The sequence below is a fragment of the Paroedura picta genome, chromosome 1 (genome assembly GCF_049243985.1).
Source record: "Paroedura picta isolate Pp20150507F chromosome 1, Ppicta_v3.0, whole genome shotgun sequence".
In the NCBI taxonomy this organism is placed as follows: Eukaryota; Metazoa; Chordata; class Lepidosauria; order Squamata; family Gekkonidae; genus Paroedura; species Paroedura picta.
This window is the reverse complement of record NC_135369.1, coordinates 29,399,950-29,426,156: the sequence shown is the minus strand read 5'-3', so window position 1 is coordinate 29,426,156 and position 26,207 is coordinate 29,399,950. Positions and strand designations below refer to the sequence as shown.

The window sequence follows — 26,207 nt, the reverse complement described above, 5'->3', positions numbered from 1 at the left end:
TCTGCCTAATTGACCCCAAAGGATTGTTGCAGTAAGGATAAAGGTGGAGAAGAGCTTCTTGGAAAAATCGTGGTCTAAAAAATGAACTAAACTGGAGTTTAACTGTAGCTTTTTGTGAAGTTGTTCATAATTATTTAGGCCGATCCTATATTGAGCAGGGGGTTAGACTAGATGCCCTCTATGTTGACTTCCAACTCTATGTTTCTATAAACTCTGCCTTCAGAGCCCGATGATAACAAGGAACGGCAGGAATAACTTAAGAAATCAAATAAACATTGCAAAGACATATTTAACTTTCCTATAGTCTCTCTTTACTTGGAAACAATCCCTGGAGAAAGCTGGCTTGGCACTTCCTGCTAGCCAGGGAAGAGGGAGAACATACCTTCCCATATTATGCTCCCGGTTTCAACAGAAATGTTATGGCCATTTAAAGGTGGTGGAAGCTTTGCAAAAGGGTTGGTGAGGAGCTGTGGCTCAGTGGGAGGACATCTGCTCAGCCTACAGAAGTTCCCAGGTTCAATCCCTGGCATCGCCACTGAAAAGGATCACGTAGGAGGTGATGTGAAAGACCTCGACCTGAGCATCTGCCCGTCAGCGTGGACAATATTGACCCTGATAGATCAGTTGCCTGACTCGGTACAAAGGCAGCTTCATGTGTGTTGTCCGAACGGTGACAGGTGCAGAGGGTTGCCCATTAATGCCGTTGACAGTGTGCCGATCACAGTGCGACAGTAGAAATAGAAAACTAATTTATTAATCTTTTCTCTTTTTTTTCTTTTTGCTATGTACAAGTTTAATGGAGAAATCTTTTGCGTATGAAAACAATTAAAAAGAACAGGGTTCATGTCTCATTTCCGGAGGGTTTTTTTTTTTTGATCGTTAATATTTTTGACAGTTGATAGGATTGGGTTGTTGACCCAGCTACATCGGTCATGCGTCTTCTGAGCATCATTATCAGGCATGGCGGAGAAGAGGGGGCAACACGCACCGCTCTGGCTCCTGGTCCTGGTTGGTAGTTACAAAAAACACATTGTTGAAAGTGACAGCCCGAGACACGGGCTTTGACAAAATGCATGCCATGGCCAAGAAGGACAGAGGAAGAGAAAGAAAGAAAGAGAGGAAGAGAGAAAGAGGAGGAGGGGGCGGCTGGGAAACATGGAACAAAAATGCACAAACACCATTGGACTGCCATACAAAAAAAGTCAACCCATTTTGGTAAGATAGCCTAGAGCAGGGGTAGTCAACCTGTGGTCCTCCAGATGTCCATGGACTACAATTCCCATGAGCCCCTGCCAGCGTTTGCAAACGCTGGCAGGGGCTCATGGGAATTGTAGTCCATGGACATCTGGAGGACCACAGGTTGACTACCCCTGGCCTAGAGGACCTCCCCCCCCCCCGCCGATGATTCTTGATTCCATCATCATTAAATCTGAATTCTAAACAAACTGAGGTTGTAAATATCTCTGACCACATGAGTTAAATGTGGCTTCCGTGGACACAGACAGCCTCCTGTTGAATATGGGGTGTGGGGAGGGGGCGGCCTGGGAGGGCCTCTGGTGCTGCTCTTAGGGCTTGTGGAGGGCTCAGGTGGTCCGCTATGGAAAGCGGGATCCTGGATAGACAGAACTTTGCTCTCATGCAGCAGCACTACTTATGTTTTCAGCAAAAGTAAGAAGGAAAAGCTGTTCAACTGATTATTGGACTCAACTGGACTTCAGGTTGTAGGGGCAAGGGTTGCTCCCCAGTGTACAAAAATGGTCCAGCAAGTAGTAAGGAGAGATGTACAACTCTGAAACATGCAAGGAGATTTTTTTACTATAAGGGAGAGTATTTTTTTAAATTCCCCTTGGAATCTGAAATGGTACAGTTGAGGAGCCAACCATTTTAATCTCCACCCCCATCTGCAGCCATGAATGGACCGAATCTTAGATTGGATTTATTGTATTTACCTAAAAAGGTACTAGCTCCCCCACCCAGGTGTGTCATCAAGAAAAAGAGAAGGTTATTTTACATTCACATACAAATTACAGGTATGTTAGGAATGCCAGGCCCTTCTTCCCCAGGAGCTGTTTGGGCACAGGGCCTGGAAGGGGAAAGCATTGCTGGTGCTTTGATGTCACTTCTGGGTAAGTGACAACGCTCTGAGTGTCCTCCCAAACTCTGTGGTAAATACCATAGAGATTTGGCCAGTTCCTAGAGCGTCATGCACATGGGAGAAAGGTTTGTCATCAAAGAGACAGTAGTACTTTCCCTTCTCCTGGTGCCCAAAGGAGCACGTGTGGGTAACAAAGAGTGGAGACTGGAGTGTTGAGTATATAACTTGAGGATATAACTTTCCCTTCTGATAAATATGGATAAATGGGACACTAGCGAGGTCCAAGCGTACTGCCACGGGACTCTGCACTTCTTCAAACTGGACTCCTAACTATGCAAAGCGTTCCACTGAGAAGTCCCACTGGAGAGTTCTTTCATTTAAATCAGGCCTCGGTCTCATTCTGCCCATCAGTCCCACTCACAAAGGCATGTGCGGAACACTCGTTAGAACTGCAGAAAAGAATGACTGTCTCATGTGCGGTATTTGGAAGAAATGCTGCCCTTTCTGCTTTGATGGCCAGGGTTGGCAGACTGCAGTGCGGGCAGCCAGGAGGGCAAGGCCAGGACCAAGGGTTGACTTTTTTTGCTTGTGGCAGATCAGAAACTGAATCACTACATGTTGAGGTCATGGGGGGGGGAATCCAGAGGAAGTCCATCCATCTAGATCTCGTTCTGTTCCTTCAGGTCATCGTCGAAGCCGTCATAGTCAACAGATCGCGGGGACATCCCGAGGTACTGCTTCAGAAACTCACTGAACCTTTTCTGGTTATGCCACTTGCGGGCCGACTTCCGGACGCCGATGAAGCCTCCGTACCGTTTCTGAAGCTCTTGCACAGCAGGTTCTGCCATCTGCCCGTAACCAAACGGTCCGCTCAGAAAACCACCCAGCCTCTTGGGGATCTCAAGCTGGTCTTGTAAGTCCCCCAGTGGTGCTTGGCTTCCGTCGCTGGCACCTTCTTCTGCCTCCGGCTGGCGGATGAGACCGCTCACTTTGGACACCTGATTCTCGTCTTCCGCCTTGCGGAGGTCCACCATCCTCGTGAGGTCGCTCAGGAGTTTGAGGTTGCCTCTGCCTCTGAGCAAGCTGCTGTCCCACATCTCTAAGGGCCGATGAGCTGCTTCTTCTAGACTGTCAAGCCCCAGCGGCAAAGAGGCCTTCCCAGACGCTTTGCTGCAGAGCCCCCAGGTGGCAGTAGAGAGGAGCTTCCCTTCACATTCCATGACGCAGATCTGGAGGGAGGGAACCATAGAGAAGGAGAAAATATAAGGAAGTGCATTTTTCACTTGCAGGCTGCCTTCTAATTATTTTTTTGTTTCTTGTAGACTAGCAGCTTAAGTAAAAGAAAAAAGGGGGTTGAGGGACAAACTACAGGTTATGGTCTTTGGCAAGTTTAGTTGGGGTTTCTTGGGTTCTACATGCTTTCCCCGTTGTCACACAGCAGCTGTGGGGAGAGGCATTTTGAAACTTCTGGGGGACGCATTTCTGTTCAGAACTGTGGTGTGGCTGGAGGGGCTCCTCCTTCACGCTGTTTCCCCCAGCCCAAATGAGCTTGGAATACTCTACATGGGGCTCCAAAATTACACGAGTAATTCCTTGCAGGGACTGTTTTGTTTCAGGAAAATGGCACAGAGGGGAAGGCAGTTGCCCTTCTGAACAGAACTGGGCTCATGGGGTGTTTAAAAACGCCTCTCCTCACACCAACTGTGTGACTGCAGGAAAGCAAGTTGGGTGCAGGGAACAGCTTGCCCCCCAAATATAATCTGTTATTTGGCTCTAAGAATCCATGACTCAGGAATGATTGAATACTGCCTGGTACTTCCTCCTAGGATCCCCATGTTGGGCCAGCTCCCCTGCCACCATAGCTTTCCTCAGGGGGAAAGCTTGTAGGATGTAATCGGCAAGCCCACCAAAAATCTAAATATCCGTCAGCATCATTGAACAGAAAAACAAAGCTAATTGCTCTCGATATTAATGGGAAGCCCATGCCTTCACATCTCGTTGGGAAAGCCAATACAGTCTCAGGTGACCTATTTTACAGGGCTGGTGTGATATAAGAAAAGCCCTGGTTTCTGGAAAACAGGGAAGGACTGGATGGCAGAGAATACTGGGCAGTCTCTCAGGTGCATATGTTGTGTACTCCCTCTTGTGGCTGATTTGATATTTTATGTGCAGCATAAAAATCTGCAGGGAGAGATGTTGGACAGAAACTGATGTGTTATTGAAGTGACCACTAGAGGGAGCAAAACATGCAGAACAGATCTGTCTTCCAGCCACAGGAACACACAAACAAGGGAAGTGAGCATGTGAAGAAGAAGAAGAAGAAGAAGAAGAGTTGCTTCTTATATGCCGCTTTTCTCTACCCGAAGGAGGCTCAAAGCAGCTTACAGTCACCTTCCCTTTCCTCTCCCCACAACAGACACCCTGTGAGGTGGGTGAGGCTGAGAGAGCCCTGATATCACTGCTCGGTCAGAACAGTTTTATCAGTGCTGTGGCGAGCCCAAGGCCACCCAGCTGGCTGCATGTGGGGGAGTGCAGAATCGAACCCGGCTCGCCAGATTATAAGTCCACATTCCTAAACACTACACCAAACTGGCTCTTCAAACTGGCTCTGTGGAAAAACAGTCACCAGCCAAGCCCAAAGCAAATCACAGAGGTGCAGCAACATCACTGGAACTCGGCTTGCTTCCACCACTTCTGGCCTAATACAAACCTCACTGCAGCAGTTGGAGGCACAACAAAGTCTTTACACCTAGGGATCACTTCTTCCTTGGCACTGGGGTGAAAAAAATTTCTTATTCCTGTTCAAGGGTGCAGCAGGTTGTCACCTCCTCTCTAACTCAGACTCTTTGTCTCAGGCTATCTGGAATCCATCTTTACCTGACTCTAGAATTGCTAAAAAAGATCCCAAAATGAGGGCACTTTAAAACAGATCCCAAAATGAGGGCAAAAATAAGTCTTGTAAGGGAATAGCAACCGGGAACCAGGCAGTTTTTGAACTGATGCCTTGACCAATCAGCAACAGAGTGCTTTGCTACATCAGCGTTGGAGGCTCAGGGAAGGAAGTTAAGCCGGCAAAACACAGAGATCTACACTTAATACTGGGCTCTTGAAGCTTTCCTCAAATGTAACAACTTATACCCGCTCCTCGGTATCATGGGGGAAAGGTAGAGTCACCGTGGATCGATTAGAGACATTGCAGAGGGAAAATTTAAAGCGCTAGATATCAAAACGGAAATCGAATAATGTGCAGATGACTTTCTTTAATTCGGGGTCACCGGGGATGAAAAGCCCAGTGCAGATTCACCCTGGGTGCATTGCTTCCAAATGAGTTTTCTTGACCTTTTAACCCTCTTTGACAGCAACCGCTGCTTACAAACAACTTTCTCCCTGAAACATCTTGCTACTTCCAAGTGATGAGATGCTTTTTAATTCCTAGATAAGAGGACAGCATTTCGAGCCATATGCCGATCTGCCAAGTTAATTGGCTGCTAAGAATGAATTAATGCCAATGAATGAACAATCAAGGTTAACTTAGAAGGCAGGTCACTGATGCCTGTTAGAGTAGGAGGCAGAGGATTTCTTCAAGCCAGTCAAAGAAATACAAAGTCTGAGTTTCTGCATCTGGCTGGCAGGAGACTCTACTGGGGGCTATGCCAAGGTCATCTTCAGATGTAAGTGGGAGAGGGGCAAGTTCTGTTCATTGTAAGTGCAGATAGCCTGATTGCTTGTAGTTTTATACCAGGAAATTGAGGATATGGTGGGGCCAACGCTTCCCATGAGCTTTGCTGTTACTTTGTGGAGTGGCAGTCTATCTGCACATCCTCCTGCCATGCAACTGAACCTGTAATGGCTGCTTGTAAAAGTGGGAGTAGATGAACCAATATTTTCTGGACCATTTTTCATTTCAGGGTAGGTCAGAAAGATTCTAGGATCCAGCAATTAAAGAGCAACAGCTGAGTCAGGAAGGCCATTTGGGAACTTGTCTGGTTAGCATGACTCATCCGGAGTGTGCATCCTATACATTATTCCCCAGGATCATAACCAGGACTGTCGATCCAGAAACCTACAGGCTGCTCTTGCCCCTTCCTCCCGGTGTGGCTATCGCATCTCTCTTTTCTTGGGCACAGGAGTGCTGGGAAGCTTGCAGAAGGCCTGTTCTTTCTGCAGTGCCCTTGGCAGTACTTTCAAGGTGGAGCCCATTATGGAAGGGATTACTGAAATGAGGAAGCCACGCGGTATGGCACAGAATGAAGAGGCTCTCCAAATGAATCTTAATGACCCATCCATTGCATTATTTAATTGTGCAGGAGAGCTCCTGCCAGCGCCGTGCAGAACTTGGCCCTGTTACGTTCATTCACTCCTTCACTCATTCATTCAGTCAATCTGTCTTGGAGCTAAACTGCCTAGTAACGACACTGGAAAGAAATGTATATCACCCGTCATGACAGATTATATTTATCTCTTAAAATGTGTATAACTAAATCTCCTTTCCCTAATACCTGGGGTGCTTAGATATAGATGAAAAAGAAACCAAACCAAACCAGCAACATAAAATATCTAGATAAAGTATTGTATAAAGGAAGACTTACAACACAGGCCTGTGTTACACCCGTCTTAGCCCATTGACTTCAGTGGACTCCAAAGGATATAATTCGGCTTTGGATTGCACTGGACATCTGTAAACCGCCCATGGCGCCGCGGGCGCCATGGACTAAATAAAACAGTAAGGGGTCCTGGGGCGGGATGAGTCCGGGATGAGGAAGGGTCCAGATTGGACCCTTCCTCATGACAGACAATTGGTCCCTCCGATTCCCAGCCCCAGGAACTGCGAGCCGCAGTGCCTCGCGCCCTTCCCGCGCCTGGATCCCCGACCCCCGGCAGCAGCGGCGTCCCCCAAAGAAAACCAGAAGAGAGGCGTTGGGGAAGGGGCTGCCCAGCCGCCGCCTCTCCGGGCCCACGTCTCCTCGCCCACGGTCCTTCGCCTCCACCCACGCCGTGACGAGCGGACCTCAGCGACGGAGTCCGAGCTGCCTTCCCGCAGCCGGACCCACCAGCCCCAGCAGCAGCAGCAGCTACGTCCCCCGAGCCAGCCAACAGCCGCTGAGAAGCCTCGGCGAGGGGGCTGGCCAGCAGCCGCCTCTCTGGCCCGTGTCTCCTCCATGGTGCCCGGCCTCCTCGGCCACGCCCGCGCCTTTAATGGCCAGCGCGAAGCCAGTGAGTATACCTCGCGTTCTCACTCGCCTTCGGAGGGAGGACTGCGGCGCCGCTTTTCGGGGGGAGGCTCTAGGAGAGGGGGTTGGTGGGACCGTGTCCCTTACCCTTCCCCCTTCTCCCCTTTCAAAGCCCCTTTTTATAAAGGGGCTTTGAAACTAGTTACAAGATAAAACAAGTAGCTTGAGCCTTAATATTCTGTCTGATACTATACAATTGATGAAGCTAAGTCCCTGGTAGTCCCTGATTAGTCCCTAGTATTGGAGACAATGAGATCCAAAGAAAATAAAGTATATATATTCCCAAAAGGCCCTTCAATTCAGATGCTCTGATTCTGATTTGGTTAAGCTCCTAGCATCCCACAGATGGTGAACCTCCACCATGTCTAACAGGGAACTCTTGACTGATCTTAAATGTTAGAATCATATGGAAGGAGGTGATCTTACTTGTTTACTCACAGGGGAATCAAAATTGTCGGGGTACTTGCAAGCAATCTAGACTAGTGATCTCAGGGTGGAGTTCATGGGTGCCTCTGTGCCCACCCATGTGTTACCTAGCGTCTACTAGATTCTTCCCAAAGCAAAAGTTCAGTCTTGGCTTTCCTCTACCTTATTGGAATAGGAGATGCTTCAGAAGAGTCCTAGATGACCTTTGTGTCTGAAAGGAGCACACATGTAGGAAAAACTGCCTCCATCAGAGGAGGATACTTGGCTTGGAACCTCCCAGCATTTTGTGATTGACTACAGCCACTAAGGATGCATGGAAGGCAGAACATAACAAAAAGCATTCTAGGATTGGCTAGACATTTCTTTCATCATGACTGAAGCAATCTTGCTTAACAGATCACACAACAAAGCCAGAATGCTGAAAGCTATTACAGTAATTGCCAGCTTGCAGGTCATTTACTCCAACAGTCTAACCTTTCTCTCTTTCTTTCCTTGCACCCAGCTCAGCCAGATCCTTGTACCCAGCTCAGCCAGTAGTTGGGGTGTTGCAGCAACCTAACAAACAGATCCCAAAAGAAAACAGCCCTCCTTTCTCTTTTCCACACTTTTTCATTCATTTGTCTCTCTTCACCTAATTTTCCCTTATCTTCTCCCCTCCCTCCCCCAATTTCCTTCTTGGTATCAAGACCTTCTCATCCCTACCCTGCTTGAGGACAGAATGTATTCCAGAGTAGAATACTAGCCACCAACCTTTGTTAATATTCTGAGCAGAATGCTCTGGGTTTGCTGGGTAGTGTAGATTGCACTGGTTCTGCTGGGCTTCTATCACCCCCTTGCTAGGATTGTGATTTTGTGCTTGATATCAGCTGATGTTCCCACAATGGCACTGGGTTCTGCTAGGCACTCTGTGTTTGTGCTGGTACTGCTGGGCTTTCAAAAATCCCCCCTTCAGTTACTACTGCAGAGATTTATTTGAAACAACAGAGTATGGGGGTACCTTCCTGTGGAGGTAGTGTTTCTTCACACCCAGTCTGGTGAAGCTTGTGATCACTATTTTGTGATGCTTTGGCTACTGTTAGTAACAGTTAGTACAAAGACAAACTCCTAGCTCTCAGACATGCCTTCTGGATGTTTGGGTTGGTCAATACTTGGGCTTCAAAATGGAGAACAGAAGCATCCCAAGTGCCTGCTCAGAACACGAGTGGTATGATAGAATTTATTTTTTTGCTGTCAAGTCACAGCTCACTTATGGTGACCCTGCAGTTTTCAAGGGAGGAGACACTGGGAGGTGGTTTGTCATTGTATGTCTCCATGTGGCCCTGCTTAGATTTGGAGCTGTGAGGAGATCAGGCTCTCCAGGTCAGAGCTAGGCTAAGAGTAAAGTGACTGGCCCAAGGACACCCAACAATCTTCTGGGGCACAACTGGGGATTTGAACCTGGATTTCCCTGATCCGAGTCTAACACTAAGCACTATATTTCATTGGCTCTTATGATTTAACTAGCAGAAAAGCCCATTCTGCAGAAAATACAATGGGCACTAGCTTCACCCACCCCCACCATCCAAGCAGGCTTGCTAAGCTCCCTTCCTCCTTCCCCACCATCCCGGGCAGCCCTGGAGAGGCTGCAGCTGGGACTGCATGGGGTGGAAGGAACACTGGCAGGAGTGGGCTCTCACCCCCTCCCCCTGGGCCCACAGTCCCAGGCACTCCTCCCTCCCTCCCACTGTCATTACTTCCACATGGAAGAAATTGGAGGGGGATATGGCCAGGGGCGGGACAACCTACCTGACTGGCCATTCATTGGACAGACAGCCAATCAGGTAGGTGATGAGTCCCAACTCCTCCCATCACCCCAGTTGGGCTTTATTTATGTTACAGATAGTGTGTTGGAATGTGAATCTTTTTTTAACTGGCATGATTATATATACAAAATTAAATAAAAGAAATTCGCTCACTGTCTTTGTTTCTTTTCTGGCCATTGAAACAAAATTTGTGTCTAGTGGCACCTTTAAGACCAAACTGTTCTGCTGCTTCAGATCAACACAGCTACCCTCCAACATCTTTTCTAGCCAGTATTATTATTTGCTTTATGTCGTGATTATTACTGAAAATAATTGTCATATAGAGGAGGGGCCCCGACCTACATAGCGTCAGCCTTGTCTGATCTTATTTTTATTTATTTATACTTTAGATTTTTACCCTGCCCTTCCTGCAGGAATATCTCAGAAACTAACCAGGGCCCACATAGAGGGGAGCAAAACTAAACCACCTCTGAATGCCTCTTGCCTTAAACATTTTATGAGGTTTCCATAAATCCATTGTGACTTGATGGCAAAAAAGAGGAGGGGATGCTAAAAAATGATCCACCCCGGGTGCCAGTTAGGTTAGGCAAGCCACTTAACTAGGCATGGAAACTCTTCTTTGTTCAATAAAATCAGACTCCAGTGGCACCTTTAAGACCAACAAGACCAAAGGTGCTACTGGACTCTGATTTTGTTGTGCTACTTCAGACCAACACGGCTACCCATATGAATCTCTTCTTTGTTCAGTGTGAGTCCTGATAGATGTGGCCTGTGTTCTTTCCCAGGGCAGATCATGTGGCCACACAACCTTGATGAACGCAGTGAGCTGTCTGTCTGGCTCCATTCAACAGGAAAAACAGAGGAAGGGAAGAGGGTGGGAAATCAATACTCCTCCAAACGGGAACGAACGGGGAGAATAAGAGAAGAAACGTCCCTCACAAGTCTGATCAATAGGAGAGGAAGAGAGGTTGTGATAGAGAGAACGTTGCTTGTGTTCCTCTCTTTATCGCTATGCTTTTGTGTGTTAGCAGCCACGTTCCCCCCCCCCCTTGGAAGAAGGCTGAGATCAATTCAAGATGCTTTCAAGTATATCAAGAAAATGGCGAGGGCTTAAAAGGTCCTTATTCAGAGATAAACAGCCATGGTCCTGAGATGGAATTCAGCTGTTGCACTGCTTGATTTAACTTATTGTTATTTTGATATTTATGCTTCACTTTTAGCCCTGACTTGGATGGCCCAGGCTAGCCTGATTTTGACAGGTCTCAGAAGCTAAGCAGGGTTGGCCCTGTCAGTACTTGGGTAGGAGACCATCTGAGAAGGGCAGGGTTGCCACACAGAAGCAGGCAATGGCAAGCCACTTCTGAAGGACTCTTGCCTTGAGAACCCAACAAGGTTATTGTAAGTTGGCTGTGAGAGGTGTGCAGACATTACTGGCAGAATGCAGGATGACAGAGGACCATCAAGAAGACAAAAGCAATGCTTACTGGGGAATTACACAACTTTCAGGTTGGTGATAAATAAACTGGAATTTTCTATTCATTGGCTACTGGAACTGAATTGCCTCCTTGAAAGAATGGATCCAGCCACATTGGAAAGGGGTGGCACTAAGGAGCTGAAATTAGAGGAGGCTCAACTCCCCCCTCCCTGTGCTCATGCCTTGGGCCAGAGCCAGCTGGGCTTACTTACGAGAAGACTGAAGTCATCCTGGTGGCTGTACAAGTGTCTGTGGCAACTCAAGCAGTCTCTCCGGCAGTCGCTGAGAGCATAGGCAAGCAGGCTGAACAACCAGACACCCCATAGTAGGATCCTCATGGTGTCAATCTCCCCCCCAAAAAAGACCTGTAGAAGAAACAGGGAGAGAGTGGTAAGGAGGGGGGGGTGGATCGATATTCCCACTTGGTGCTGCAGAATTCCCCAGCCCCAGCCTCTGAGAACTGAAGGACAACACTTAGAAATGAGTAAATCTGGTACAAAACAAATGCATTCACAGTATTGTGTTCATTTGGATGCTATTTGTTATTCTAGTAACTCACATTTTGTTGCGTTAGATTGGAGACCAATAGTACCTTTGGCACTTGGAAGTTTACACCATGAACCATCCAAGATGGTCCCTCAGGTGCTCCTGGACTTAAATCTAATGTTCAATGGCTGATCGCCACAGCTGCCTTCTGATATTTTGTTCAGATGACAAGTTTCTAATCCTCATTGACGCTTCAGAATACATAGAGACTACCTAGCCAAGGTGCAGGCACCAAAGGCAGCATTTGTGTTAAGCAGCCACAATTTTGACACGCTCCCTCTTGGCCCCTTCTTGCTTCCCTTGCCTTCTCCAAGGCCTTAGTGTTTTGCTCCATCATGCCTGTGGTCTGTTCTCTTCCAGCACACTGGCTCCCTCCAAACACGCAAGCAACTGCCTGACTTTGAACCAGACTCATCACCTTTGGCCAGATCCTTTTAGCAGGAATGCTCAGGCATGAGCATTGCTGGCTCTCGCTTGCTTGCTTGCTTGCTTGCTTGCGAGCTGATTGGCCCAGCCTGGGGTGAGGGCCGAGTAGCAGATAGGGGTGGTTGAAGGCGTGGTCCGTGGCCTCACTCCCCAGAGCTCTCATGGGGGAGGCCTGGAAGCTGTGTGGCCACAGATGTCTGTTCTTTTCGGTCAGTGTTGCCTCCAGGTTGGTTAAGTGGGAGGTCCAGCAGCACCATGTTAGAGAGCCAGATTTGGCAGAGGGCCCTCCAGTTCCCTTGATCAAGATGGGGAAAATATTGTCAGGATTACCCCTGCAGGGAGACTCTAGCAAAAGTTAGACTACAACATAGACATTTTAGCGGAAAGAATGGAGCACCCTGTCATTTGCTGTCAAGCTAGCTCAAAATGACTGATCTCCCCACTCCTGCTGAAACCACAGCGTTCCCTCATTGGTGTGTCAGTCTGTGGAGAAATGCGCTGTTCAGTTGCACATTAATTCAGCCCAGGAGTTCTGCCCCAGGTTTCTACTCCTCAGGCAGCAAACTGTGTGCCTCAAACTGGGGCTTGTTTGGCTCGTCTCTTTTTGCGAAATCCCTGCTTTGCCTTTCTCCTCACGCAGGAGGGAAGATGGCTCCCGACCAGTTTTGCAGCCCAGTGACAGATGGGCTGGATTTGGGTTCTTGGCCAGAGGGGAGTTCTCCATGTGACTCACGCTTGCCTCCTTCCCTGCCCAGGGATTGAGGCAAGCGTCCTGTGAAGCCAGCCGACACGCTTCAGGAAGTAACTCAGTTTGCTCCTCCCGAGGGTGGGCGGAGGGGAAGAGGGCCTGATTCTCCCTTGGTACCATAGATTTCTCTGTGGTAATAAAAATGGCTGGCTTGTGGTTTCAATGGCACTGAAAGCTTAAATCTCTAAACTGAGAGGAGCTCTAGGTCTTGAGTCTGCCCCAGTAATTCCAGCTGGGCAGCTGTGTGCTTGCCTGTTCCTGCACAATTCAACAGTGGCCCAGGGTCACTTTAAAAAGCCTAACCGCCTTTAATTCTAGCAGTGGCCATTGGACTCCTGTTTATTAAGCATTCGAATGCCTTTCCTCTAAAGGCCTGTTGATATGGTCAGCAGAGCCAAACAGAGAAGGTTTTTGCTAGTCAGGCGATGTATTGGACAGTGGTGGCATGTCTGAATGCTACTCTGACATATGGAAAAATAGCTTGACTCGACACATGTAGTGGAACAGGGCAGTAGAGGAGCCCGTACTATTTCAAACCATAGTTTTCAAATGTCTCCACTATGTAACAATTCCCGGGGAACACAAAACTAGACTATCATGAAGATAGTCTTCAAAGGCTGCCCCGAGATGATTGTAGTGTAGTTGTGCTACCTTTTGTCCTCAACGTATTAGTTTACATAGTGCACTGCTAGAAGAGGGCAAGTCCACACTGCAGGGAATTGATTTAGAGATCAAACAGTCTTAAAAGGCCATGCTATGCCCTGCATTTTGTGAAAGCACAAGGCTAGGCCACAGGATCAGAGGAAGGTGGGTCCATCTCCTTCTGTATCCTCTGGTCAGACAGATGCCTGTGGGGAACAGTCCTCTCTGCTGCTTGCAGCTCAGTGGCTTGTATTGCTTTGGAACATAGGGGCTCTGCTGGCAGACTGTATCACCCTTTGATTCTCTGCACACACAGCCCTAGCTCAGACCAAGCTGGGTCTATTTCCAGCAGTGACCACCCAAGATGTCCAAGGGTCGCTTGCCGACAGGCAGGAGGGACACAGTAGTCAGACTCCAGCATCAGGTATCCCCAGGTATGATTAATTACCATATGGGATGTGTGTAATATAGCCAGGAGGTCCTAAGATTGTCTGGCTGCCAGGCAAGACATGTTTGGAGGGGTTTTGCCATTGCCTGCCCCTGTGTCATGACCTTGATATTCCTTGGAGGTCGCTCTTCCGAGGGCTAGCCAGGGCTGACCCTGCCCAACATCTGAGAACTGATGGGACTGGGATTGACTGGGCTATCCAGTTCAGGTCCATCCAGAGGAACGAGATCTCAGAACGTGACAGTTCCATTATGTTATTGTGGTTAATTGCCGTTTTCCAGCCTTGAAGTATCCAATTCTTGACTTTGGCAGGTGATGACATCCTGAAAGGAATATCCTTTCAGATCATTCGTAGGATTTTAGGAGCCCTTCCTTGATCCCAATGTGCCATGAGCATGATATCCTTAACATACTTCTCAACAACCAAAGTGAATGTTGACAGTGGTGGTTACTCCATTATCAGGGGAGAGCACTTGGTCCATGCTCAGAGGCAATCTTGCACATGGCACTATAGAGAGAATTTCCTGACAAAATCTTGGCAAGGCTGGCCCCACGAGGGGGCCAAAATGTCTTACAAATTCTTTTTGTTTTTACTCTCAAATGCTTCCTTTAACTTAAAATAACAAGGCAACATTTCTGTCTCGTGGTGCTTTCTGAATAAATGTGATTTGATTCAATAAACGTGGAACACTGGGCCATGCGATGCTGCATTAAAGCAGCTTCCCTTGAGATGGTGCATTCAGGTACAATAGCATAGACTGTGGACAAATGCTCCCCCCCCCCCCCGAATCCACTCCATTAATTCAATAATTGAGTTTACACTGTTTCCATGTTTCAGGAGCCCCTCTGCAAATCTGAAGCTGGCAGAGAGGAAAAATACTAGGAATTATTCATCCCCCCCTCCCCCCCCAAAGTGCAGCAGTACCTCAACAGTTGCAAACGCTGAAGGAGGAAGAAAAAAATTTAACAACTTAATGTTGGAATGAGCAACTCAACATGTCGTGGGGGGCCACATTACAGTAACAGTGTGTAAATGTTCTCTCCTCGTGTGGGATGACGTTCAGGGAGGCATCTGGGAGATGCCCTTCTCTTGCTTCCCTTTTGTTGTTCTTCCCATTTCTCCATATGGCTTTTTGTGGAGTCACACATCTCTGTGGGTCTGTCCTGCTGAAACAAGGCTCTCATATTTCTATACCCGTGATGCCAGACAAGCCGGTGACTTGTGATAGGGAAAGTACTCTTTATATTAGGCTCCCCCTCTCCTTTTGGCCATATTCATTTATCATATTGCCAGTGGATAGGTCTGTTTCTCTCGATTTGGTTTAATTATTAGACCGTCCTTCTTATACTCTTGTATCATAACCTGAACGGGAACTGAATCAACTTGAATCAAACATACGTTTCACTTTTTGCAATATACTTCCTGGGAGATTTATTTAGTGCACTCAACATCATGTTTCTGTGATTGAGCAAACTCTGCAATATTAACCAAATATCCCCAAAACTTAAACCCGCCTAGAACGTCACATCTAAGGAGACAGGGATTTGGAAAACCAAATGGCTAGATAACTTCTTCCATTTCAGGCAGGAAGATCCAAACAACCCAGAAGGGAATTGACTCTAAGCAGAGCTTATAAATTCTCAGGACAAGGGGAAGAAGTTCTCTTCCATTTTACTACCACTACTACCACTACTACCACTACTACCACCACTCCTACACCTACTCTTACTACAGGCTTCTATACTGCCCTTCCCAACAATGGGGTCAGGGCAGTTCACAAGATCATCAATTAAAACATACACAATACTCTTTACCATTTTAAACATCCACGGCTATGGCTATTTTAGCAATAGCTAAAATTAATAAAACATCTAAAATCTAATCTTCTCGTTGGATGGTCACAAGCCACAAGGGATTGTTTCTTTACCCTCCACTGTGACCATGTATCCATGGTGGGGTGTCCCAATGCAGAGAACTAATGTAAAGATGCTGTGACATCAACAATTGCCACCCTGTCGTAGCTAAATATTGCTTCAGATAAGTATTGAGCAAAGGATGGAAGGACTGAATGTTTTCACCTCTTCTTTATAACCTTGTTTAGCCTGATGCTTGAACAAACTATTTGTATGCTTTTCTATTTTCGTTCTTTAAACTTCGAAGAAGAAGAAGAAGAAGAAGAAGAAGAAGAAGAAGAAGAGGAGGAGGAGTTGGTTCTTATATGCCTCTTTTCTCTACCCGAAGGAGGCTCAAAGGGGCTTACAGTTGCCTTCCCTTTCCTCTCCCCACAATAGACACCCTGTGAGGTGGGTGAGGCTGAGAGAGCTCTGATATCACTGCTTGGACGGAACAGTTTTATCACTGCTGTGGCAAGCCCGTCAAACCCAGCATGCCAGATTAGAAGTCCACACTCCTAACCACTACACCTAACTGGATCTTTTTTGAACAATAGAGATTTTGAACAATAGAAGCTTGGCCTCTGAAAATGTACCATGTCTATTCTGTATTGCCATCCAAAGAGGAGTAAATCAGGGAGTCTATGGGTAAGCTTGCCACCCCTTGTCCAGGTTAACCTCAACAATGTGACAGATTGTCCCTGTGCTAGCTTGTGAGAGTACAGTGGGAGGTGCAGGAATTAGGTAGAGCCATGGGTGGTCTTAGTGATTACTGGGCCCTAGGCAAAACTCACGGAGGCAATAAGTTGTAGGGAGGTCCATCCCCAAAGTGCCTTCTCCTGGGTTGCCTGACTCTGCCCTACAGTTGATTGTCTTTCCCCTGAGAGGGTCTCAGGTGGCGGGAATCAGTGGTAAGGGCAAGAGCTGAGATAGTTGGCTTCAGGGCAGTGGGGCCCAGGGCTGCTGCCCTTAATGCCCTATGGCTAAGACTGCCCCTGATCAAAGCCCCCAAATGGCAGTGCAGACGCAGAGTGCTTGCTGTTATAAAGTCCATGTGTAAATCTATGATGTGGCCTTGTTTGGAATCCATTGTGAAGTTCTGGTTGCCATATTTGAGAAAGGATATTGCAGAATTGGAGAAAAGGCATAAAGAAGGGTGGAGCACCTCTCCTATGAGGAAAGCCTGGACAAGGTGGGACTTTTCAGTCTATAAAACAGATGGCTAAAGGGAGACATGACAGGGTTTGGGCATGGAGTGGAGAACATGGATAGAGGAAACCTTTCCTCCCTCTCCTATAACATTAGAACTTGGGAGCATGCAATGAAAGTGTTGGAGAATTAATTCCGTTGACAAATCGTAATACTCCTTTAACTCAATGCATAATTAAGCCGTGGATTCACTAGTAGCTGATGGAGTGAAGGTCATGAGCACAAAGGGGTTTGAGTCATGGTGGAGAGGCCTATCTAAGACTACTAGTCATGGTGACTGATCAGAGCCTCCCTTGACAGAGGCAGAGAATCTCTGAAGACCAGCAGCTAGGGAGGGCTTTAGCCTCTGCATTCTGTTTGTTTGGCCCACCAGGACAACTGCTTGGTCACTGTACAAAACAGCATGCTGGTTGAAATGGACCACTTGATTGATGCAGTGAGCACTCCTTATGTTCTTATGTACAAATTCCATATAACAGGGGATAGTCTCAGATTTGCTGGGGGTAGAGATGTACAGGGTTGCCAGCTATGGGAAGGGAAATACCTGGAGATTTGGGGGGTGGAGGGAACTGGGGTGGGGAAGGACCTCAGCAGGTTGCAATGCAGTAGAGTCTACTCTCCAGCACAGCTGTTTTCTCCAGGGGAACTGGCCTCTTTCATCTGGAGAGCAATTGTATCAGCAGAAGATCTCCAGGACTTCCCAGGAGAAGATCTGAGGTATGGTTATGCTCGAGACCCTTCTAACCTCTGCCCATCTCTCAGGCCACTAGGGTGGAGGCAAAGGTGAAGAACCGGACTCCAACATTGATGCTGGGCAACGATTCTCAATGCCTCCCTCTCCATGGAGGCACAGGTCATGAGAGTAGTGTGGCAGGCTTTTTACCACCTACGCAAAGCCAAACTACTAGTGCCTTACCTGGACCTAGAGCACCCAGCCACAGTGATCCATGCAACTGTCACCTCTAGACTAGACTTCTGCAACTCCCTCTATGCAGGCCTGCCCTTAACCTTGATCCGGAAACTGCAAACAGATCCGGAAACAGCATTGTCCAAAATGCTGCTGCCAGGATCTTCACAAACACACGATGGAGATCCCACATCTGGCCTGCACTTCAATAACACTGCTGGCTCCCAGTTGAATTCCAGATCAGGCTACAGATTTCGGTAGTCACCTTCAAGGCTATATGCGGTCTGGGCTCAGTGTATCTGAGAGACCGTCTCTCTGCCTATACTCCCCAAAGAGCCCTACTCTCCACCATCTCCAACTGGCTGGTGATCCCTGGACCCAAAGAAGCACGCTGGACTTCAACCAGGGCCAAAGCCTTCTCAGTCCTGGCCCCCACCTGGTGGAATGAGCTCCCCAAAGAGATCAGGGCCTATCTTGAACTACCACAATTCCGAAGGGCCTGTAAAAGGGAGCTCCTCCACCAGGCATTTGGTTGAGGCCAGCTGACTCAGCAACATCTGTTGGTCCTCCCCAAACCCCCTCCATGATCTGAGCCATGCTGACCACCTGCAGGTTCATGTTAAAAGAATTGTGAATCCGTTATAGTGTTTTGTTATAATCTGTTAAATTTAATTTTGGGACCACTGTTATGTTACTATCACTATATTTCAGTGTATACCCATGACGTTTCATGTCAACCACCCTGAGCCTTATGGGAGGGCGGTATAGAAATTCAATAAATAAATAAATAAATAAATAATCAAATTAATACCTTAATAAATAGACAAATAAATAAATAACCAGGCACCTTGGAGCCCAGGGGACCCCTCCATCATTTCTGTCCAGATGTCTACAGATATAAACTTGGTAGTTAGGCAGAAGAGAGCAGTCACCATCAGTCCCCCAACCTGGATAGTTCAGACAAGCACAATCCCATCAAATCTTGGAAGCTAAGCAGGGTCAGCCCTGGATAGTATGTGGAAGGGCAACCTCCAAGGAATAAAAGGGCCATGACCCAGAGGCAGGCAATGGCAAACCACTTCCTGAGGTCTCTAGCCTGACAGCTGGTCAATCTCCTGGCGGCATAACTGACATTCTGTAGGATGAATAAATAAATAATGAAGAAGAAGAAGAGTTGGTTCTTATATGCCGCTTTTCCCTACCCGAAGGAGGCTCAAAGCGGCTTACAGTCGCCTTCCCATTCCTCTCCCAACAACAGACACCCTGTGGGGTGGGTGAGGCTGAGAGAGCCCTGATATCACTGCTCGGTCAGAACAGTTTTATCAGTGCCGTGGCGAGCCCAAGGCCACCCAGCTGCCAGATTAGAAGTCCGTACTCCTAAGCACTACACCAAACTGGCTCTCAATAAACACAATAGCCCTCATTCCAGGTCCTCGCCCCACCCACCTGCTGACAGGATCAGGGCCCAATGACAGGGGCAAGGAAAGCATCAGCTTGGCGGTAGACAGTGACTTATTTGAAAACTAAAATATACACAATGTAGGAGACCTGTGATCAGATCTCCTTGGTGCATCCCATTATTGTTCACTTGAGGGTGGCAGCCATGTGCCTCTGGGCCACAGTGTGAGGGTGAAGCTCTCCACTGGCACTGTGTGGTAACAATCACTCCCTCCTTCCAGGACGATCCTTCCAGGCAGGTAGCCACGTTAGTCTGGAGGACTAAAACAGACAGGAGTCCAGTGGTTCTTGGAGGACTAATGACATTTATTCCAACATCAGCTTTAGTGAGTCAGAGCTCCCTCAGATGGGTGACGGGGGAGACAGAAAGAGAGAGAGAGAGAGAGAGAGAGAGAGACAAAGCGAAAGAGAGAGAAAGAGAGAGAGAGGCTTTTACAGTCAGAACTGCCAACAACTCTGTGCATTAGAGGAAATGAGCTCTGACTCACAAAAGTTTATGCAGAATAAATGTCCTCAGTATTTTGAGCTCTCTTCTTCCCAGCCGCTTTCTCCAGAGGGAGATGGGGAAAACCACCCAATCCTAGCAGGGTTCACACTGGGTTAGTGAGGGAAGTGGGATCTTTAGGATTTAAGTCAAGTAGTGTTGCCTGGCTGTTGCTCTATTTCCTCCAGGAGCCTCTTCTCAATTGTCTTCTCTGATGCTCAGTTAGTTAGTTATTTGAATCATGTTCACCCTGACTTTCTCCCTGTTTTATCCTCACTACAACCCTGTGAGGTAGGTCAGGCCGAGAGAGCATGAATGGCTCAGGGACACCCAGCAACTCCCGCGGCATAAATGGGGAATTGAACCTGATCTTCCAGATATGAGTTTCTGAAGATAGGGTGGAATATAAATCCCAAATAAATAAATAAGTAAACTAACAAACAAACAACCACAACGCTATACTGGTTCTTTGCAGATGTCCTCGGAAAGATACAGAATAGGATTTAAAACTGCACATTTCTGATGAGGAGCAAAGTTTCTCCACTCCTTTAAACTCCCTCCTGCCCACCCCCTATTCCAAAGACACAAAACGAGACACGTAGTAATCGTATCGGGCCAAAGCCTCTTAGGTCATCATTTTAGAAGGAAAGTGTTTTCTTTGGGGGTTAATTAATAGCTCGATTAGGGTGACAATGGCAGGTGACTGACAGATATAATAAAGGTGTTCATGCGTGCGCCTGTGAGTGAGGGAGTGTGCCTGTCATCTGGGAGATGGACTCATGTCTTCCCAAAGGGCATATGGCCCCCAGTCGAGATGCGCAATCAAGGGAGCGAGTGCGTGATTGGAGTACTTATCGTTCTTTCAATCACAGCGCTGGTAATTTAGTGAGGCACCTTGGGAGCACCGCCACCCCCACAATGAGCACAATGCAGGATCGCATTAAGGGGCCCACGAGACTCCGTGTCTCTTATTGGGTAGTGTGCAATCAGAGCTAAAGCGCACCGCAGCTTTTGCATTGGAGGCAGCCCAGCGTGGGGCAAACAGATGTTGCTCGGCAGAAACCTCTTTGGTGATTGCACCCTTTTGTGAGGCTGAGCACATCAGCGCATATCTGATGTGGTGGCTTCAGGGGTGTCAGTGCAGGCCGCCAGGGGCCTGCCACTGGTGTTCAACAGACTTGACAGCCCCCCATGTGTCCTAGGGTCACTGTTCTGAATGCTCTGTTCCCGAGCACCAACCACTTCCTGAACGTACTTATCCCTCCCACTAGAAAACATCACGGAAATCTTGGCCTTGTGGACACCGTTTTCATTTGCTCTTCATCAGTCTGTCTCGGATTTGCTTCTGAAGCAGGGTCAGTTCACAAATGGACCACAGCAATTTCCTGTTTTTAACACCTTAAGAATGGTTCATGGACTAGAATGTTGAATTGGTAACACATGTTGGTTGCTGCTGTGGGAAGAAGAAGAGTTGGTTCTTATATGCCACTTTTCTCTGCCAGAAGGAGTCTCAAAACGGCTTGCAATCACCTTCCCCACAACAGACACCCTGTGAGGTGGGTGAGGCTGAGGGAGCCCTGATATCACTGCTCGGTCAGAACAGCTTTATCAGTGCTGTGGTGAGCCCAAGGTCACCCAGTTGGCTGCATGTGGGGTAGGAGCAGGGAATCAAACTTGGCTCACCAGATTAGAAGTCCATGCTCCTAATCACTGCACCAAGCTGGCTCTCACACCAAGCTGGCTCTCATCTGGGTACTCCCATCCCAGCGGGTTTCACTTTGGTTCTAGCCACCTATGTTTCCCCAGTATTCTCTGGGATTGCTCTCAAACTGGTTAGCTTTTCTGAAAGACCTTACTCAAAGTGGATTTAGAAAGTACGGAAATGTTAGTCTGAATTCCTGTGTTTTTCCCTCCTGCATCCTGTGCATTATTTGGGGCCACCGCCTTCCTTTGCCATTTCTTGAAATGCTCAATAGTTGGGATATCACTATAGTGTTCAAACACTACTGTGGTATCTCAGCCACTGAAAATCATCATCATCATCATTTTATAATGTCAAAATGCCTGCCGGCAGCTGTAGAAAGAGTGTACAGAGGAAATCTCCACGCAGAAGCATCATGGTGGCTGCGTATGGCTTGCCTTCTCAGAGGGCAGACTGGAGAACCACCCCTGTGAGGAAGAAACTTTTGTTGCTCTTATCATAGAAAAGCCGCAAAAGGTAATTGCTTCCCCATAACTTCTCTGGAGGCTGCTCCAGCTGATCTCTTCTTATCTGATTGCCATTTTAGAAAGCTGGGTTTAAAAAAGCCCCACAAAAGATAGCCTCTGAAGCTCCATATCTATGTCTCTTTGGCTGATTGTCAGCTCCACTCCTTGTGACACTAGACTGGAACTCCAGAGACATAAGAAACCGTTGTGGGGATGGATTGGAATCAGGGCCCTGGTGCTCGGGGAGAGATAACCCTCCCTCCCCAATACTCACTGTTTTCCTGATAATAAATGATCCTCCCCCTGTCTGATTTTGGCTGTAGTTAGGAAAAGACAATCAAGAGACCTCTCTTTTGGGTTGAGGCCGCCCAGCGGTGACATGCATGACCACCAAAATAATGCCATCAGCATGGTGGGAATCAATCAACGCCCCCTTGGGTGTGCTGCGTAGGTCCAAATGACATTTCAGCTTTGATGTCCTGTGGAATTTGTGCCCATTTTTTTGGTGGGGGAGAGCTGAAATTAATATGAAATTTGGCATTTGCTCTGTAATGCTTCATCTCACTAACTATTCCTTTGTTGGAAAGGATCTAGATGACTTTTCCCCGGCCCCTTGGCTTCTGCTACAGAGCATATTTTATGGCTAGGAACTTAAGCAGCAGAGCCCATTGTCCTTCTGAATGCTGTGTGGATTGTGGCTTCCTGAGTGCAATGAGCAATCAACACGATTGTCATCGGCATCAGGCAACGACTCCCCACCTTCAAATGTGCAGCCTCTTCCCGTCCACGTTAAGCACATTGAAGCCCCAGCAACCTCAACAGGAGAGATTCAAGAATCCGTATCAATTTGTCCACATTTTCTATGGAGCTAAAGAAGGAATCTGCCCTTCTTGCATCATTCAAGCCCCTGTAGCTTTTCAAAATGAAAGCCACTACTGACAGCTGATCCTCCTGGTCCTTCTGCAGGGACGCCCTGCCGTGTTTTCTATGGATAAGGGACATCTCCTAGTACAACTCACAGGCTACATAATGGCCAGATCACAGGTTCTATTTGTGACCTGCTCTAATCTCCAAACCACTTCTCTGCAGTGCTGCTGCCTGGTCAGTTAAGCTCAAACTCTATGCTTCTGCTTTCCCATCTATTGTAATCACTCTTGAATTCCATTGGTCTCCTTTGTTTATCATATTTATATCTTGCCATAGCATCTTTGACTCAAGGCAGCAAACAAAGCTGCAACAAAGTCTATTAACAATATAAAAAAACAGCATACAAGTTAGAAATGCAGCCAGATTTGCCAAAGGCAGCTTACCTTCCATTGAATGTCCTTTGAAATGAACTTTCTGACATGTTTTCCTGAATAGAATGAGTGGAGATGCCCCCTTAAGCCTGCTCTGGTAGTCCCTTTCACAGGACTCTACATTGATCCCGTGCCTGATATAAGAGGACTGAGTTACTTGCCCAGGGTTGTCTGCCTCTCCTTCTTTGAAAAAATCACTTGGCATTCATCTAACCAAATTTCATCTTATTATCAGAAAGGGGGAAATCTTGGGGAAGTGGATGATGACATGGTGAGAACTCCAGGTCATGACTATAATCTGTAGCCTGAGGAATAACATACTGAGCTTACCTACTGTGGAGGAAGAGACTCTCCCCACCCCTTGGTTCCTCGTCCTTCTCTTGATTCCTTGTAGTTGGCCCTCCATTAAAACCGGACAACCACTGTCTGAGTCAGGATGCTGGACTAGATGGGCCCTTGGACTGATCCATCATGGCTCTGTCACAGTGAACTCCCAGTGGAACAACACTAAACCCCAAAGCTTGGGTTTCAGAAGATCAAGGCAAAGGTCCATCCATGCTTCCAGAATCTGAAGGACTGCATTCACCTATGCTTGGTTATCAGCCAAGGAATCCACTTTATCACAGATTTCTTTACAGGGGATCCTGCAAGGGCAGGTGATCCAACACTGTGGAACCTCTTTCCTAGCAGCTTTCCTTGGCCACTTCTCTAAAGGCCTTCTGATGTCAAGAAGATCCACTTATTCCAGTAAGCCTTTGAGGAGAACTATTGCTCCTTCCCCTCCACCCGCAGACTTTTATTTGTCTAGTTGGTAGTTTTATAAGTTGCCAATGCTTGATTTTTTAAAATGGTCTGACACTTCATCTGACCCTCTAAGCCAGGCTTTCTCAAGGAGGGTTTCATGAAACCCTGGGGTTTCTTGATAGCCCTGGAAGGGTTTCCCGAATGGGTGGGAGTCAATTAATTTTTTAAAAATATTTTAATTGGTTAAGCATTTATTGGATTACATGACCATATGTGTTGACCTGACCCTCCCTCCACAAATGGCCAATGATGGGCCTGGAAGGGATAGGAAGGGGAGGGGCTCTAGTTGAGCATGTAAACAGCTCTGCTTCCCAATCATATTCTGCCCAATTGCAGCACTTCTGGGGTTTCCTGAAGACTGAAGAATGTTTCAGGGGTTTCTCAGTGGTAAAAAGTTGAGAAAGTCTGCCCGGTCCACCATGCTGCCTCTCAGGGTGATAAATTAATTATGCATTGTGAAGACGTCATTTTGTTTCTTCCTGTCCTGTATTTACTACAGATCAGTTTCAACTGGGTGACAAACTTAATTTGTAGAGAGGTGGGGCTGGAAGAACATTCTGTCCCTGTACACTTTAGTGAAACTGGGAAGAGGGTGGGGACGGCTGGACGAACATTTTGTCCCTGTGTACTTTACTAAAACTGGGAAGAGGGTGGGGAGGGCTGGACGAACATTTTGTCCCTGTGTAGTGAAACTGGGAAGAGGGTGGGGAGGGCTGGAAGAACATACTGTCTCTGTGCACTTTACTAAAACTGGAAAGAAGGTGGGGAGGGCTGGAAGAACATTCTGTCCTTGTGCACTTTAGTGAAACTGGGAAGAGGGTGTGGAGGGCTGGAAGAACATCCTGTCCCTGTGCACTTTAGTGAAACTGGGAAGAGGGTGGGGAGGGCTGGAAGAACATTTTGTCCCTGTGTAGTGAAACTGGAAAGAAGGTGGGGAGGGCTGGAAGAACATTCTGTCCTTGTGCACTTTAGTGAAACTGGGAAGAGGGTGTGGAGGGTTGGAAGAACATCCTGTCCCTGTGCACTTTAGTGAAACTGGGAAGAGGGTGGGGAGGGCTGGAAGAACATCCTGTCCCTGTGCACTTTAGTGAAACTGGGAAGAGGGTGTGGAGGGCTGGAAGAACATCCTGTCCCTGTGCACTTTAGTGAAACTGGGAAGAGGGTGGGGAGGGCTGGAAGAACCTCCTGTCCCTGTGCACTTTAGTGAAACTGGGAAGAGGGTGGGGAGGGCTGGAAGAACCTCCTGTCCCTGTGCACTTTAGTGAAACTGGGAAGAGGGTGGGGAGGGCTGGAAGAACATCCTGTCCCTGTGCACTTTAGTGAAACTGGGAAGAGGGTGGGGAGGGCTGGAAGAACCTCCTGTCCCTGTGCACTTTAGTGAAACTGGGAAGAGGGTGGGGAGGGCTGGAAGAACCTCCTGTCCCTGTGCACTTTAGTGAAACTGGGAAGAGGGTGGGGAGGGCTGGAAGAACATCCTGTCCCTGTGCACTTTAGTGAAACTGGGAAGAGGGTGTGGAGGGTTGGAAGAACATCCTGTCCCTGTGCACTTTAGTGAAACTGGGAAGAGGGTGGGGAGGGCTGGAAGAACCTCCTGTCCCTGTGCACTTTAGTGAAACTGGGAAGAGGGTGGGGAGGGCTGGAAGAACATCCTGTCCCTGTGCACTTTAGTGAAACTGGGAAGAGGGTGGGGAGGGCTGGAAGAACATCCTGTCCCTGTGCACTTTAGTGAAACTGGGAAGAGGGTGGGGAGGGCTGGAAGAACCTCCTGTCCCTGTGCACTTTAGTGAAACTGGGAAGAGGGTGGAGAGAGGGTTCTTTCCCCACCCTCTTCCCAGTCATCTTTCTTCATCAGTCTCACAAAACGCTTCCATCCATTTTCAAACAAAGTGGCCCCACATCCTCAGAAGCTAAGAAATTTAATTTTATTGGTAGCAATCGGAAAAGAACAGAGAGGCAAAACAATAAAGACGAATAAAACAGGAAGAATGTATCAAATTGAGGACGTTTATACACGAGGATACCGACAATTTGTATTTTAACGGCTTGCAATCATCATAATGTAAAACTGCGATCCGCTTAGATCAAGAGGCATTATAGCAACCATGGAT

General features: G+C 47.6%; 1 protein-coding gene across 3 annotated transcripts in view; it reads right to left on the bottom strand.

Moving 5' to 3' along the window:
- Window positions 1–1,512: 1,512 nt before the first annotated feature.
- Window positions 1,513–26,207, bottom strand: part of PNOC (prepronociceptin) — a 37,984-nt gene continuing 13,289 nt past the window's right edge. For all 3 annotated transcript variants that reach the window (XM_077331509.1, XM_077331525.1, XM_077331518.1), the window contains exons 2-3: window positions 11,241–11,393; window positions 1,513–3,324 (exon numbers count right to left, since the gene is read on the bottom strand). In XM_077331509.1, coding sequence (XP_077187624.1) covers window positions 2,755–3,324; window positions 11,241–11,366 — 696 coding nt within the window. In that variant the 5' untranslated portion in view covers window positions 11,367–11,393 and the 3' untranslated portion in view covers window positions 1,513–2,754. The remainder of the gene's footprint in view (window positions 3,325–11,240; window positions 11,394–26,207) is intronic.